Below are 18094 nucleotides of genomic sequence, written 5' to 3' on the forward strand. Positions count from 1 at the left end.
TTTTGAGATGTAAGGAATATTAAATATACAAATACGCCTCGCGGAGAAGTTTACAATTCACAATCCTTTCATCAACAACTATGTTATTTTGTTCAAATAGTGAGCTATGAGCCTTATGTTACTTTTATTTCTGATCACAAATTTTGGGAATATATATTTATAAATTTGGAGATATTATTAGTTTAGAACTTTTGACATTATGAATGCCTCGTTTTTATGAGAGCAAATAGGAGTAGTATTTTTTATTCTTTACTGCTTAAATGTTTTGACATAATGTTGCAAAAGAATGGTTTTACATAATGTGACTCCAATTTCATACATTGAGGAAGAACGTCTACCAACAAGTCTAACCCTAATTGTATTGATAAAATGTCATAAAATTGCCACCAAGATTCTCATCTCAGAAAAATGCATTTCTATTTTCTTCTCTAATATATCAGCCAAATTATATCTTCCTATCAGTAACCATTGCACCTTTTGATGAAAGCGCTAGTTATTAAAACCTCATAATCATCTTGTCTACCTACATGCGTGCCGATGAACCCTAATCCTAGATAAAGAATCCTCGAATATCTCTGGTCGCCGCTAGTTGCAGCAATCCAAATCTCGTTCCAATAAATGCGATGGCAGTTTTGTATCCTAAACACTTTCTTTGTTCAATGACATGTCTGTCATGCATCCCTCTAACAATTTCACTGGAACCCTTAAGATTTCTACAGTTCGCACCACTTTCATCATCATCGTTTCCTTCCGCTCCCTGCCTCAATGTTGTGTCAGATTTTTTAACAAAAGAATGTGGGTTTTCTTCTTCTCAAGTAACAAGACTAATGAGGAGAAGACCAGGACTGTTGAGAAGCAAATCCGAACAGACTGCTAGAGAAGCCATTCATATTCTGAAAGATTATGGATTTACTGAAGACCAACTTAAGAGCGCCATTCTTAGTAACCCAACGATTCTTATGCTCAAAGTGGATGCGCAGTTGAAGCCCAGGATGGAATTTCTGAAAAATTTGTGCTTGGCTCCTGAAGACATGCCAGTTATTATATCTCGTTGTACCAGACTTTTTGATTCCAACATAGAAAAGTGTCTCGCTCCTAATATCCTCCATCTTAGAAGCTTATTTGGCTCAAAGGACGATCTGTGCAAGGCTGTCAGATGGGCACCTCAGTTTCTGACAAGAGATTTCAAGAAGCATGTGATACCTAGAGTGGAGTACGTGAAGAATGATTTGGGCATTCCAGATGGCTCCGCAGCATTTGTGCGAGTCCTCGGTGTGGTTCTACGCCTTAGTTTCGAAAATCTGGAAGATAAGACTGAGAATTTGGCGAGCCTTGGTCTGGCAGCGGAGGAGATTCGTCAAATTCTTCGGGGTAATCCTAGGGTTCTTCAGAGTTCAACTAAGAAAATAAAGGAAAATATGGATTTCTTTATACACACTGCAGGTCTGATGCCCGAGATTGTTGCTTCACGTCCAATGATCCTGAATTCCAGCGTAGAGAAAGCGCTCAAACCCCGCTTTGAATTTTTCAAATATCTGAGGACAAATCCACACTGCAAGAGTCCACCTAGTCTGGTTGATTTTCTTACATCAAGTGAGAAAATATTACTTAAATATTATGGCCAATACCGTACTCAAGTCAAGTCTAACGATTATACAATCTCCTAAAGCAAGCATTTTGGAGCGGTGATGAAGTTGCAAAGTATACAATCTTCTATGGTTGGACTGACCTTAAAGGGCGTAGAACTCGTCTCGGCTAAGGTAATGTTATAAGTATCTTTACCCTCCTGATTTTTCTGATACCCCAATTTGATGAAGAAAAAGTTAAATGTATCACTTCTCTCGAATTACGACTGATTAGCTAAGTGCAAAATAAGACTGTTGAAACATCATGTCTGTTAAGACTAAATTGTCATTTCGTTGCCCTGTTTTTTTAAGTACGTCTCCTTCATTTTCTGAGTCTGTTGCTCGGTGTTTTATCTAAGCGTGGCTTCTATGTTTCAAGCTAAACATTAGATACCCATTCCCTCACTATATAATGCTCTGTAGAGACTCGAGATATTTTCAAAATCCATGATGTCACAAGTTTTTTTTTCGTAGGATGCCAACATAATATTATGTATGGCGTGTGTAGTTCAGGCTTTTAATGCCACTATGAAAGGGAAGCAACCATATTGTACTTAAGGATGTATGTAATCGATTCATTAGATCAAAGAATGAAAATTCATTTCCATCAAGGGATTCAAGGTTCTGTGGTCTGTTCCTTTCCATATGAGCCATGTACATATTTTGAATAGTTGAAGGACAAGTCATATAGATTCTGTTTAAATTTTACTGACAAATTGTTTCATGTTTGGATCATTCTGCTCTAGATCAGATCAAAGTGAACAATCATTAGATCAGGTTAGCTCAACCCACAGTTTTCTTTCCAATCTACAATTAAGATATCCACTTACAGAGTATGTTAACAATTGCTTTTTTCTACATAGCTTGAACTTTAACAATAACAGTGTTAATCACAGCAGCCTATTTTCTCGAAGCCCAATGGCATTCATACAAAGTCAGGTCATATTCTACTCCTTATAGGATAGTGCAATTAAGAATTTTCTTCAATATTCTACTTCTTCTAATTGGCTAGTCGTTGTGATATCCATAATCTACTTAAGTTGTGACATTAACTTCAACCTGGTTAATCACTGAGTTTCGAAGTCAATCTTAGATTCGTTTTCTCACATGTATAATTTATCCCTGCTTTCAATTAATAGTGGCATGCAATATTCTTTCTATTGTTGCAAATCAATCGCAACAATATTCATCTTTCTACTCTCAAGATGATTAATATTTTTCTGTTTGAGATTTCTGAAGATGTTTCAGTTTGATAGAGTGTTTAATTCTGTCATTTCTAGGCCTTGGATAGTCTGGTACTTTAGCCTGCATAATTTGGAAACGGGTTGTTAGAGCTGCTGTGATTTGCACTGTTCATTGTGGCTGCTGCCTTTGATGTGCCAGAATATTATGTTGCTTTTACTCTAATAAGCGCTACTCTAATTCCTGCATGGAAGCAAGTAAGCTCCATGTAACTCCCATTTTTCTGAAATTCACTATCCTTGTACGTGGGTCATTTCATGCCTCATATATTCCACATTGTGAAACAGAGATATTATTTAAAAACTGGAAGGATATGGTCTTTAGCTAAAGACATAATTAGATTCTTGAAATTATATTCACTAGTTCACTTGTTTGAAGCATTTATGTGGAAGCAATGTGTTCTATCAGCAATCTGGTAAATAAAATTGAATAGGATACAGCCTTTTCTAAATAAATGCTTCAACTTGTCAGAAGATACAATTTGATTGCAAATTATCAGTGATATAAAAGGAAAATATTGTTCAGAATGCCCTTTACTCAAATGGCATGGAATTACAAACTAAGCTTACTCATTAAAAAAGTTGAGTAGTGTTTGATTCCACCACAAGTGAGAAGCAATTGACAACCAGAGTATATGCAAGGGACTTTTTTATTTTGGCGGATGATGTGGTCATAGGATCGCTAAGTTGTTGTGACATGAATTTATCATGTTTTTACATGCAGGCCTTGATGTTTATACCATTGCTTATACTTTATAATTTGTACTATTATACTTCAAAGAGATATCCATTAAGGAGCTCCAGTCTGTAATCCTAAGCATTTACATATTGACAATGAATCGTGTAGCAAAATCCCAGAGGTCAAGATGAATTTTGAATGCATTAAAGGTCTTTTTCAAAAAGTCTTTTCTTGAATATAGACTTTGGAAGCCTTAATACTCCTGACCACGTTCCAATTCGAAATGCCTAAATTATATATCAAGGCTGCTGTGTTAACTTTGAGCAAGTCAGAAATTTATTTGCAAATGAGTCTAGTTAATATACAATTAAGATCACAATATGACTGTTTGCTATTTTTGTTCATGTACATTTTGAAATTTTAAATATCACAATATACTTGGAGAAAAATGCGAGAAGTTGGAAGAGAAGCAACTTATTAAGTTATTACTAAATAGCATTTGGGTCACAAGTAAATGTGCAAGGCAAGGATGGTGAATAGATGGAAGGGCCAGTTAAACATGTAATGTGTGGATTTTATAATTACAAGGAGAATTTTGATGTCATCTGTATTATACTATTATAGTAAATTATTATCAATTTAGTGAAATCATAATCTGATTATTATTCTTTGTGTATGCTTACCATTTTCAATGTAGTTTCTGAACACTTATCCTTCCTATACCTGGGAGTAGAGAAGCCCATCTTTGCCTTTAAGCAAAGGAGCATTCATAAAGGAGAACACATGAGAAACATAGGCAGTGATTGGAGGAGAATACAGAGTTACTTTGAAAATACTGCTATTGATCCATCACTGCAAGTTTGATGCCGATAGCCTACATATTGTTGGGCTACAACAAATGTAGAATCTCAGCCAATTTGGGAGGAGCATAGACCCTATGTCTGTTTATAATGTCTGGAGATTTGGTTTAGGGTTTGTTACCAAGGATTCCTAGAGTTTCCTTTTCAACATTATTCACTTGTGTCCTTTGCATTCACAATCAGCACCTAAGAATGACTACAAGAGCACTATAAAATTTATATTATTTGATAACATATAAAAGCTACAACAGTGCCTATGAATTCACGTCCTAACAACCATGTTGAATGTAGATCATCGGGACAGCTTTGTATAGAATTGCAAGAGGAAGAAACTACCCAGCAAGCTCCTATTGGAGGCTGCTATGAGGAATGTCTTTTAAATATTTCTTTCTTTCTAATCTTCAGATAAATGCTTGGAGAAAAGAAGCATGAACAGTCATGAAAAGGCAAGAATGAGCTAAGTAAAGGTAATTTAAATGTTGGTGTGAAACTTTTAAGATTTATTATTTGAATTGAAACAATTTGTCACAAGTAGCTCAATCGGCAAAGGCGTTAAATTTATCCCTCAAGGGTGACGCTTCAAATCTGCTTGGTGCTAATTGTGTGTTGGGTAATTGGAGGAAGTTTTAAATTCAAAGCTTTTGCTTTTCGCAATTTATCTTTGTAAAATTGGAGATAGAAGGTTTATATTGTAAAGGTATATTATCAATAGAAACCTATACTTGAAACATATGAATTTTATTTTGTTATGTGAGCAGTTCTTAGAGAAACAAGACTTTGGTTGGCTTGAATACCTAGTATTTGATGCACGGTGTGCCATTCACCACGAAAAACAAAAGCTTGAAGGTGGTTATGAGGAGAACTTTGAAAACAATGGAGAAGGTAGAAAGTAGAGAAGTTTTAGTTGTAAGGACTTAGAAGATCAAAGAAAAGGGTGGTGGACATCAAAAGTTGGAGGAATTTTTTCATCCCGAGCTAACTTCTCACTTTGAGATATCTAATTGTTTGAAAAGCATCACCACATTCGTGTCCATTCTTGGGGCCAGGGGTGCTTGGTAGTTTTGTAACTATGGATAATTGAGTATGGAAGCTCACACTTTTAAGATAGGCAGAGATCTAGTGTAGATGAAGCCCAACATGGATGGTTGCCTAGGTAGTTTGGAGTTTGTGGAACTTGAAAATTAAATATTTAGAAGGGTCATGAGACAACTTGATGTAGCACTATGAAAGTAGCTCGACATGGATGGTTATCCAATAATTTGGAAATCAATTATTGTGGGGGAAAAGCCATTGGTTCTAGTCTCTTTTTATTTAAGGCAAAGTTGTGCTCCATTTTTGGGGAGGTGAGCATTAGAGCAACAGAAGGGGAATTTTTTCAAATTAGAACTATGGGAATCAATTTCTGTGCATTGTCTTTTTCTGATTCTAGAGATCAATGGAAAATACATGTTGTGGATTATTGTGGTTTGGCTAATTTTTTGTGTTCTATATCTGTTTGGAATTATTGAATGCATTTGCAATCCTCTTTTTTATTTTTCTGTCAGTGAGAACTTGCAGGCACAAAAGCGTAATTTGCATCATTTTTTTGGTATAAGAGCCATCTGTAATGGCCCAAAGGGGAGTTCACATTTATTGAGGGAGAAACGGAAGGGAGAATGTAGGCCCTCGAAGAAACACTGGTGAAGTGCTTTGAATATTAGAAACCCTCAAGGCGAGATTAAAATTGTACGGTTTTGAAGAGGAACCAGAGAACTTGGAGAATGCTACTTGGATATCAGATCCCATGGAGAGCTTATTTAAGCATTGACAAAAAAGAGCTCCAAAGTAAAGGTGGATATTTCAGATTTTAAAGGAGAGCTTGACCTTTATATATCCATAGACTGGATCCAGGAGTTGGAGAAATACTTTGAGATGGAAGACATAGATGAAGATGATCTAAACAGAGTGAAGATCACTGCTTCCAAGATGAACTCTCATGTAGCCCTTTGGTGGGAAAACATGTAGAGTTTGAGGAGGCGGCAAGGATAAGATAAAATTTGACTTTGGTCTAAGATGCTAAAACATCTGAAAGCCCGATTTTTGCCCTTAGATAACCAGGAAAAATTGTTTAAATAATTTTAGACTCAAGGCAAGGAGATTAATTAGTGTAGGCTTATACTGAACAGTTTTTGAGGCTTCAAATTTGGACAGATATACAAGAAAGTGAAATTCAAGCTGTAGCTCGCTATGTGAATGGCCTAAAGTTCCAACTTGAGGTCAAGCTCACATTAGTGAAAATTAGTACAGTGGATGAAGCTTAAGCTATAAAGGTGGACGAGAAGTTGATCCCTTAAGACAAGTTGGCTAGTAACTGAGGTAACTGTTAAAATACTTCTCATTGATGTCAAATGATTACAGGCTACACAAAGAATTTATACAAGGTTTGCACTAAGAGTGTCAACATAATGACTAAATAGATGTTTTCAGACATTGATCTCTGAAATGGATACACAAGGTTTTATATTCTCAGAAATAATTTTTAGAACAATCGTATTTCTTAAGTATACCAAGAATCTGAAAATTTCTATACGTTCAGGATTCCATGTTTTTGATTTATGCATTTGAAATGTGGTCCGAGTGTATGTGACTGTACAGCAAATGTGGAATTATTTGTAATTTGATTAAAATCTTTCTGTGTATGTCCGATCCCATTTGTCTGTCTGCAGACTTCTTGTATTGAATGCACAGAAAATAAGTTTCAGAAAGTAATGAAGAAAATAAGTTTCCGACCTTAATGAAGAAGAGAAGATCGTTGCTCTTAGTCTTTCATTCGTTTGTATCTTCTTGATTCAAAATAATTAAAGACTATTGTTTTAGTTTGAAGAAGGTGCGATATATTTATAAGAAGGTAGATTGTTTAGAAATAAGCCATGATGAAAAGAAGTTTGAGTGGCAGTTGGCAGTTGGAGATTGGTTATAACTACTTGTAACTTCTTAAACTATATACAGTTAGCCAACCACTTAAGTGCCGATGCGGAGGAGTAGAAACAAGCATGTTTCGAAGAATTTAAAGAGAGATTTCTTGTTGTGTAAGTGTAACATATACACTTTATGAAACAAATGAGGTTGTATTGAGACAAATGTTGTTTACAGAAGAGTGTTGAATGGTGATCACGTGTGCATCGATTTGATGAAGATATTCTGAAGGTGACTTATTGCTGAGGTCTGAGGTTATTTCTTCAAGAAGGAAAGTTAACATGTTAAAATATCAGGTATATCGTGACAGTGATATTCTCAAGTCTGATTTTACAGCGCTTAGTTTAGAATACCATATTTACAGAGATACATCAACTCTCAGCATTGATTTCAATGAATTATCTTGCAGAGATACAGGTTCATTTTGTCATTAAAGTTTGTTGTATTTCTCAGCATTCCTATTCTGTTTTGATGCTTCAGATTGTAGAAACAAAGTTGTATATTTGATCTGTAAGCAAATCAACTGTGTAACTGAACTTCTTTTGGAATTGATGCTCCAAGATTCTTGAGTTGGTGCTCAAGTTATTGAATTGGGATCTGAAAGAGTTGATGCTCTTAGAATAGGGGTTTGGTTACTCCTTAGGGTTGGTGCCCTTTAGCATTCTAATTGAAGATATTCGAGGAAGGGGGAGGCTTCAATGGTAAGCGGATGAGGACAAATGCCTCTTGAACCCTTGAAATGCTCTATTTATAGCGAATCTCATAAAATTGTTGATTGACCTCAAAAGCCCAAAAGGGCAATGGTGGCTCAAGAAGGAGAACATGGGTTTGAAGAAGCTGAAGTTGAGTCAGGAGAGAACCTGATGCTAAGAAGAACCTTAATATCGAGAGACAAAGAAACCCCTGAAGCTGATTAGAGGAGGAGTGTCTTTTAAATAAAATGCAAAGGCAACAACAAGATGCGTAAAGTGATCATAAGCGGTGAATCTACTAACAATCTAGTGAGTTTAGAAATGGTTGACAAATTACAACTTGCTTGCATTCCTAAATCTAATCCCTATAAAGTCTCCTGGCTGAAAAAAGGATCATAGTGTGCTTGTGGATAAGTTGTGTATAGTTGCATTCAAAATAGGTCCTTATGTAGATGAAGTTCTTTGTGATGTTGTGCCAATGGATGCATGTCATCTGTTGTTGGGTAGGCCTTGGCAATATGACTGAAAAGTAATCCATCATGGTAGAGAGAATACTTATGAAGTTGAGCATGAAGGAAAGAAAACACTTTTGAAATGATGGTCAACTTTAGTCATTGTATCAATGAGCTATAAAGACTTTCGCAAAGACGGAAAGAAAACAATTTTCTATTTGCTATGCTCAAGAAAAGCAAGTGAGCCTAGTAGGACCCAACCTCCACCATAGGTGCAAAAGTTGTTGAAAGAATATTTTGATGTTACTCCATCAAAGTTGCCATAGGTTTGCCTCCTTGAAGAGGCCTTATACACCACTCTGATTTAGTGCCAGGATCGAAGCACCCTAATTAAGTAGCATATTGGTTATCTCCAAAAGAAAATGAATAGATGAGAAGGCAAATTATTGAGTTGATAGACAAAGGGTTTGTTAAGGAGAGCATGAGCCCTTTCGCTACACCAAGTCTACTCTTGCCCAAAAAGGGAGGCAAACAAAGATTGTGTAGACTTTAGAGCTATCGATAAGATCATGGTGAAGTACCATTACCCTCTTCCTAGAATGGATGACACACTAGACTATTTGGCAAGTGCTAGAATTTTTTCCAAGGTGGATTTATGAAGTGGGTATTATCAGATTTGAAAAACCATTCTTCTCAGTAAAATAAACCACTTAGTGGTAGGATGCCCCTTATTCTTGGATCGACTTGGGCGTCCAGGCTTTTTGGCCAGAACCTCAGGGGGGTCTTCTACATCTTCTCCGGACACAAGATCCATCTGTGCTTCCGCGTGTGGAAGGGAGAGGTCTTTGTTCAGTGTGCAAGGAACTTGCGAGTAAAGCAGAGAAGGGTCTTCCTTTGTGGCCGGAATAATATAAATGTCAGAGTCGTGTTCAATTTCATTAAGGCTATTACAAATAGGGTTCAATCTTTGAGTAGTATTGATTACATCACTAGGGAAGGGGTCAAGGAGAACTCTGAGTGTGATTCCACAGCCATTAGGAGAGGAGATCAAACTCGAAGGTCTAGTTGAACCTTCCACAGTGATGGAATCAGTAGTAATCAGTTCCGAATTTTCAAAGTCTTGAATGATGGTTTTGACCACAGAGTTAGATCCAGATTTGTTTGCCGAGGATCGAGTGACCATAGCATGATCGACGATGGTGTCATTCTTTTTATTCTTGTTAAGCTCAGGTGTTTTGAGCGCGTTGTTTTTTAGCACACTTTTCCTTATGCATTTTTTTGATTTGTTGGTAATCGTTTGGAATAAATCTTGCTCACTTTCGAGATGCTCCAAGGCTTGGACAATCGGGGAGTGGGGAGGAGGGGTGGCGTTAAATTTGCCAAAGTGGGGGTTGAGGTCAAGGTTCACAGAGGAAGGGACAGGGAGGTCAGGGGAGGAGTTAAACTTATTAGCGGAAGAGGTAGGGAGAGGGGCTTCCTGGGGGACAGATGGAGCAGAGGGAGGCAAGGGGACGACAGGAGCAGAGTCGTTTGTCTTAGCTTTGGAGTTTCTCCTGATGATAGGGCAGCTATTCCTCAGGTGCCCTTCCCTTTTGCAGAGGAAACAAGCATTCAGACCCCCAAGTATTTCGAGAGGGCATGAAAAAACGTCACCCTCAATATTGAGGTCTAACGCTTTAGGGATGTCTATACCAGGCTTAAGCGAGATCAAGATACAGGCATCAAGGTGGGGGATGAGTCGGGAGGTCTCATCGATTCGGATAACCTTGCCAATGGGCTCCATATGCTGCTGGATAAATTTCCAGAGGAAGGGTGGAATGTTTTTGAGCAAAACCCACCTAGGGCACGAAAGTGCTAAGACTTCTTCGCAAATAGCTTCAGGGGTCCATCCGAGGGCACGGAAGGATGTTTTCCCAACCGCCCAGTATTGTTTTTTTAAGACTTCGGATTGCATCTCATGATTAGCAAAAAAGATAACAAACAAGCCTTTCTGAATTTGTCGACATAAAGAAATTTTAAAGCCTAACTTTAAATTCTAGTAATTATGAAACCAATCATCCATAAATTTCCTTGGGGGACATTTTTCAATATCAACAGAAGCAAAGAAGATCACAGTCTCTTTAAGCCTATTTTTCTCCAACACTATTTCATTAATCATGGAGGTATTAGGAGAAATGCAAATAGTAGCAGGGTCGGAATCAGGATCCTTGCCTTCACTATGGCCTCCTTTGTTGCCGCAGAAAGGCACAAATCTGGCATGATCCGTAGTTGTCTCAGAAGCCCTAGCCACAACGTCTCTAAATGAAAGTTTAATGGCCGGAATAGGGTTAGGGAGGTCATTGTTAGGGGCAATTAGATCGGCCCTAAGGGGAGCCTTAAATGCGCCATCAGATTCAGGCTCCATTAAGAGCTGAGGGGGAGTACAAACGAAGAGGCAGAAGAACGTGGGGAAAATGAAAAACTTAAATGAAAAGTAATAAATGCAGAGGGAAGCGAAGTTCAAACCTCGTGGAGGAGGGAAACCTCCTCCACAACACCACTTGGAGACATTCGGCGGATTGGGAGATGGGTTGCTGCCGTCAAACGAATGTGTAGGACTGCTAGGGAGAGTCACCAACCGCCGGGAAAGTGCAGGGGGGGATCACTGGAGAATTTGCATCCTTCGCATTCTGCCTTTCTTCGTCACCAACAGCTGCTTGCGGAGATCTTCCTTGGGAGGGAGGTAACACAACTAGAAACCTATTCAAAACTTTTGCATTTGTATTCAACACAACGATTATGGCCTCCAATGAGAGCTCTGCGTGTTCATGTGCAAGTTCTGCTCGCAATTTCCGCAAATCTTCAGCTGCAACTGAAAAGATGGATAAAAAATGGAGATTGTTGTTGGATTCGCCTTCCTTCCAAGTGATATTCAAAGGCTTTCAAAAGTTTCAGGTCTGCACCTCAGGTTCGCCTTTGCAGATTCAGTTCTTGACCAGCCTTCTCAGATCAGAAATTCGCCTTCCTGCTGCAATTCGCTCTTCCAATTCTGCTCCTCGAATTCCACATTAAAAAAAATCATAACAGCTCCAAATAATGTCTTTTTTAGATAATGTGCATGTTATTATCAAAAGAAAATGAAGAAAACATTTGTTTAAGTTGTGATTAGCTCTTTGTTTTACTTCAAATACTATGTGTATTTTTACAACAAAGATGATTCGGCATAACACCTAGTATATTCTATGTAATTAAAAGGGGTCATCAAATTACAATTTGAATAGACAATAGAGGTGACAAGATTGAGAAAATTGCAAAGTATGGTATAAGTGGTAGTAAGTTAGATCTAGAGAATAAGTTTTGAAACACCTAAAAATGTTTATTTCAACTATACTACCCAATTAATGTATTCATCACTTAGGTCCTAGTTTCATCTAATTCATATTATCATCTTATCACCTAATACACAACTTCACTTTATCACCTAATGCATACTAAATTAAATAAATAATTTCTAAGTTATTTAATTTTATCTATAAATTTATCCTTTCCATCCTTTGTAATTAAATAATATGATTACTTTTATTCTATATGTTGTTCTTGCAGCCTTTTGTTAGACTGCTATTCTTTTTTATTGTAATTCAACGTTGATCAATAAAAAAATAAATAAATTTTGAATTATTTAATTAATTTATTAATTTATTCTTTTAATTCACATTATTAAATAACTTATGAATTGTTTAATTAATTTATTAGACATTAGGTGATAAAGTGATTGCATGTGTACTAGGTGAAAGGACGATTAAGTGAATTAGATGAAACCAAGACTTAGGTGATGATTAGATGATTTAGGTGATATAGGTGAAAGCAATATTTTTTAGTTAATTCATTTATTTGCACACATGATTTGTTATTTGGCACTTATAAGCCTTTAAATGACGCATTTGACCTAAGAAACAATGCATATGATATGGGGAACATCAAATCTATTATTTTTAGGCCTTCAAAATAGCTTTGTACTATTGAAGGTTAGATTGGCACCATTGATTAATAGAATGATGCTTCTGATTGATAAAATGGCCCTTTTAATTGATATAATGACACTTTTAATCAACTTACATTTTTAGGGTTTTTACATTTTATTTGGCAAAACCAACTTAATTTGGTACTATTGATGCATAGAATGGTACTATTGATAAGTATCATTGCACTTTCAAGGCATAAGATGACACACTTTTGATCAGTGGAATTCAATAATTTTGATTAACTAACTTTGATTAGCGGAATTCTTACTCTTTGTCCTCTTTCTATGTTGTAATAAATGGCATCCTCCTAATGTTTTGAGAGTGGGCATGCCAGTGGTTAGAGTTAGGAGTTTCTTTATTATAAATAAGTTCAGAAATCCATTCTCAAAAGCATGAACATCAACTATTGTAATTTTCAGTTTTCAATTTTATTGCAGATTATTTTTTAGCAGATATTATGAGGTAACAAATGTTTTCAGATCAATAAGATAATATTCTAGTTCATGGCACATAGTTGATTTTTGGGAAGACTTGCCAAGGGGGCCCACTTAGTAAGAATTCCACCCTTTTGTATTCAACGGTTATTTTCCTTTAGATTTTAGTTTGTTGTCCTAACAATTGACTGTTCTTGCAACCACTAGAAATCATCATGTGACTGTTCTTGCAACCAAGGCAGACATAGTAGTTTCCTGCCAACTTGCTATGGACCAAGTTCTTGTTTTTCTAAATTCAAGGCAAATTCAAGCATTTTAGTTATTTACTTTCAGAAACCTTTTCTTCTTAGTAGAATGACTACAATGAGGACTTTAGTGCATATACCTTGCTGACCCATTTCAAGTATACGTCTCGGGTTGACAGAGAAATGAACTTTCATGATGATCATATAACTACTTAGTATGGATGTCCAATTCCTAACTCATGGTCTCAAAGTCTAGTTATTATAACCATTAAGAGAGAAACATTTTTGGCGTCGTTGTCATGGATGTTGTCAAACTAGGGAACCCTTTTGTAGTCATTTGTAGTTGTATTTTATTTCCAATGGTATCAAAGTTTGTTTTACATATGGTTTTCACTTTTATAGAGTAATGATCCACTATTATTTATGAGTAACACCACATGCATAGGAGAAGAGATGTTTTAGGGAGATTTCTTCCTAATAACCCTTATCCTGATAATCAACCGGAAAAAGCACTAGATCAAGACATAAATCCCTTCGCTGATATATTTGCCAATTTCAACAATTTTGAAGACCCACCTGACCAAAATCCTATTAACAACCCATTTGCTTTGATACCTTACCAAGCAAGGATAGTTGCACAAAATCAAGCTAACCAAACTACTTTTGAATTCCCTATCACTGACCAAAATGATAATGATAATCTCAAGAATATTCTTGCTTCAATTTTCCCTAAATTCTATGGTTTGGTAACAGAGGACCCAAATACCTTCCTATTTGAATTTGATATCCCCTGTAGAAGCTATGACTACACTACAAATGCTCATAGGTTTAAATTGTTCCCTACCATCTTGAAAGAAGCAACACTAAGATGGTTCATGAGTTTAGGAAGAAATGTTGTGGACAGTTGGGCAGACATGAAAACAAAATTCCTTGAGAAATACAATGAGTACTGTAGAGGTGGCAATATGAGGGGCGATGACATCTTTCGGATGCAGCAAAAAGAAGAAGATAGTTTGGAGGACTATATTTCAAGATTCTTATTTTGTTTGCAAAAATCCTCAGACCATGCACTTAATGAAGAATCTCAAAAGTTGGTCTTCCTTAGAGGAATCAATGAGAGTTGTACTGAAGCCTTGGACCTGATGGGAGGAGGAGATATTACTCAAGTTCCTTGGCATGATATCAAGAAAATATGTCAAAACTACTCTAGAGCAGCTATTAAGAAAGGAAGAGGTTACCAACCTAGTATAGGTAAATCCTCCACTAATGGAGTCTCAAGAATGGAGATCACTAATTTGCTATCAGATTTCAAACAAGACATCATAAACAATATGGCTACTCAGCTGGATACACTTCAAGCCATCAGGAATCATGAGCAGGCAAAGCCAATGTTCGCAAAATATTGCCCTCGCTGTAGGCAAAAGAAAAAGGATTGCAGGTGCAAAATAGTAGCTACTATTGAAAGCAAACCAATTCCACCAGAGTTCAAGCTGATTGAAGGAGATGAAGATCAAATTTTCTACATTGCATAAAGAAGGTCATGGGCTCCAAGACAAGGTATGCCACAAGACCCACTATCTTTCAATGGTCCTTATACAAATTCTTACAATCCTAATAGTTAGTGGTAACCTTCTTACCCACAAAACTATGGAAATTTTCCTCCACCACCTTGGAATAATCAAAATACATGGCCCAATTATCAGAACTCCCCTTCTCCATGGTCCCAACCTCAAGGGAATTGGCAACAACCTCGAGGGGGTTGGCAACCGACATCCCAATGGAGGGGAGGATAGCAATGGCCAAACCAATCTATTGGGTACCTACAACCATCTCGCCAACCTCAATAGTAGCAAGCCCTAATGCCTCCTCCTAATCCAAATGCTAGTGCACTTAGACCTACTCAATTGCCAGCACAACCCGTTCCTAATCTAAATAGAAAACCATGACAACAACCTGCTTATTCTGTTGATCCAAATCAATATCCTACATATGTTGTAAGCATAAGTGATATACATCTTTGATTAGGGACAACTCTGGCAACACCCTCTTCCCCAGTGATAATTGAGTTACCTATATAAAAAGTTGAGCAGAATAATTTGCCTAGTCCACTTGTACCACCCAGTCATCCACAAAAATCTGATGCAACACCTTCATTTCCCCAAAGGCTTGAGATGGAAAAAACAAAGCAAAAAGAGAAACCAATGTTTGATCTCATAGATCGGTTGAAACACGTTTGTGTCAAAATCCCCCTATTCCAAGCCATCAAAGATGTTCCAATCTATATTAAAGCAATCAAAGAGGCTTGTTTAAAGAAACCGGGAAGAAAGAAAAATGATCCACAAACAGTACATGTAGTAGGTCAACTAGCTGATATCATGCTTGGAAAGGTGACCATTTCTAAGTATTTTGACCCTGGTAGTCCTGTAGTTGGAGTTGTCATCAATGGAATCCAAGTTCAAAATGCCCTAATTGATCTAGGTGCAACTATCAACGTGATGACAAAGGATATCATGCAACATCTAAATATCACTACTCTTAAGACCACCACCTATCGTCTCGTAGCTAGCAGATAGTTCTATTGTTAGACTTGATGGTATGGTGGAAGACCTTGTTGTCACCTTGAAATCTTTGGAATACCTAGCTAATTTTATGATTTTATCTCTAAAGGCAACTCTGGGAGGCTATCTTACTATTCTACGCAGACCTTGGTTAGCTACAATAGATGCTTTTATAGGATGTAGGTCAGGGGACATGACAATTTTAGATGGCATGTCTACTAAAAATCTTGCACTTTATCCCCCAGCAAAACCTCAGCTTGACTTGACACAACCAGTGTGGCTTAACATAGGTGAAGAAACAGATGAAGTCAATTCAGTTGCACAACTTATGGTGATAGATAAGGATCCCTTCTTGTAGCTTCAAGAGGAAGATGACATACTCTCTAATATCCTTTAAAATCATCATGGAGCAGTCGAGCAACCAAATGGATACTCATCAAGTTTTGCATATCCATTATAGTCAATCCTTCTTGCTCCCAGTTCAAACAACTTTCCTGTAGCCAAAGATTTACTTTATACACTACTACCGCATGAGGTACAAATGTCATATCTTACTGAAGCATCTATGATTGAATTGACTAAACAAATATAAGTATCACCAAGAAATTGTTTGAATATTAATAGTAATCTCACTCAAGATCATAATGTGTCTCTGGTAGAATTGCTTAAATCTCACAAGCAAGTATTTGCATGGGATTACCATGACATGAAGGGTTTGAATCCTAACTTGTGTACACATAGGATTTATATCAGAGAAGATTGCAAACCAATGAGGCAACTGTATGTGGGAAAATGTGGTGATCAAAACGAATAATTTGAGATCAAATGACCTGCATACCAATGAGATTCTTAGTGCAAGTATAAACTAATTTAAACTAGTTTAACTTCCCAAGGGGTGTCCCATTGTTCTCTATGTCACAGGATCCCTAAAGTCAATGTTTTTCTTTTAGATAATTGAGCAAATGACTTAGGAATGACAACTCTAAGAATGAGTGATATTGTGATCTATATGCATGAATGCATTCTAAGATCTATATGATATGTTAAAAGCTATGATGATTAAGCTAAGATGAAGATAGCGATATGATAAAGATACTGCTAAATTATCCTAACATGATAAACTAGCATGGATATACTATTGATATGAAAATGCTTCTAAATGCTATGATGATATTCTAACAAAGAGAGGCTAAAATGCTTAATACAATTTAGACTATAATGTAGATGCATGAAACTTGGATATGGAGAATGAGGAATGAAATCTCTATTTATAGGGAAAATAAGGCAATGGAGGGTTAAGATTGAATAATCTTAACAATGGCTAGGATTGAAAGTTACTCAATTCATGTTTACTATTTTCACCAATGAAATGGTGACAATTGTCAATAAGAGGTGGCTTGAGAGGAGATGCAAGAGGAATTAAATGCCTGTGGAGACATAAAGGTTACCTTAGGAGTTAAGGTTAGGGTCATCCATTGGATAGAGCTTTTACCTAAGGGGTAAACTCTTGTGCAAGGGTTAATAGGATAACTAGGGTCAAAGCCATGAGTGCTTGATGAGACCCTTGGGTTAGATGAGGGTTAAGTTAGAGAGAAAGTCTCTAACCATGAGGGGAGATTGAATTAACCATTAATGCTTTGGAAGACTTTGGGGACAAATTTGTAAGAGTCCTTCCAAATTTTGGGGAACTCAACAAGTTAGCTTGTTGAAGAAATAAAGCCTTTAATGCATTTAGAAGATTTTCTTCCAAATTTGAGAAGTAACATCCTCAAATTTAGGGAAATGACATGATTAGAGGGATTAAAGCTAATTGATTAGGATTAGATGGGTTCAAGAAGAATGATTAGGAGGCAAGTGGGCAATGTAGGAGAGGGCAAGTAGGAGAAAAATAATTTTAATTAAAATAAAATGTTTTATTTGAACTAAAATAGATGCAACTTGCATAAATACAAGTCGGGGGATTTAATTAAAAGGAAGAAAGGGGAATTAATTAAATAAAGTGATTTATTTAATTAAAGGCTAGAAAAGGTTTAGATGATTTTAATTAAATAAATTGAGTAATTCACTTAATCAAAAAGATGAAAATGAAAAAATTAATTAAATAGGATTTAATTAATAGGAGGGATGGAGTTAAAATAAATATTAAATATTTATTTAAGAAAGTGGTCAAATTTATACGTCTACATTTTGCCCCTCTTTGAAGTGACGTGTGTGCACATGTTGATTCAAAGAAAATCATTGGATATGCTACCAAATTTTTTTGATATGGTGATGTTGCCAAAGTCGTCGATATGATTCCCTGGATAAAAATTATTTTGATATGATACGTTGATATGATTCTATCGATATGAA

At 36.5% G+C, this 18094-nt stretch overlaps 1 protein-coding gene across 1 annotated transcript; it reads left to right on the top strand.

Moving 5' to 3' along the window:
• The first annotated feature begins 827 nt into the window (after positions 1-827).
• Positions 828-6705, top strand: LOC131041730 (uncharacterized). The gene is made up of 4 exons (XM_059210169.1): positions 828-1593; positions 3009-3064; positions 5164-5287; positions 6596-6705. Exons 1-4 carry the CDS (start codon positions 828-830, stop codon positions 6703-6705), a joined length of 1056 nt encoding a protein of 351 aa, XP_059066152.1.
• Positions 6706-18094: the final 11389 nt, after the last annotated feature.

Source organism: Cryptomeria japonica, chromosome 8 (genome assembly GCF_030272615.1).
Source record: "Cryptomeria japonica chromosome 8, Sugi_1.0, whole genome shotgun sequence".
NCBI classification, from domain to species: Eukaryota; Viridiplantae; Streptophyta; class Pinopsida; order Cupressales; family Cupressaceae; genus Cryptomeria; species Cryptomeria japonica.

Coding starts and splice junctions, on each gene's coding strand:
- LOC131041730 (XM_059210169.1), top strand. CDS start 828: ATGAGGAGAAGACCAGGACTGTTGAGAAGCAAATCCGAACAGACTGCT. Junction 1,594..3,008: donor GGTTGATTTTCTTACATCAA/GTGAGAAAATAT, acceptor TTGATGTGCCAG/AATATTATGTTGCTTTTACT. Junction 5,288..6,595: donor CTTTGAAAACAATGGAGAAG/GTAGAAAGTAGA, acceptor AAATTTGGACAG/ATATACAAGAAAGTGAAATT.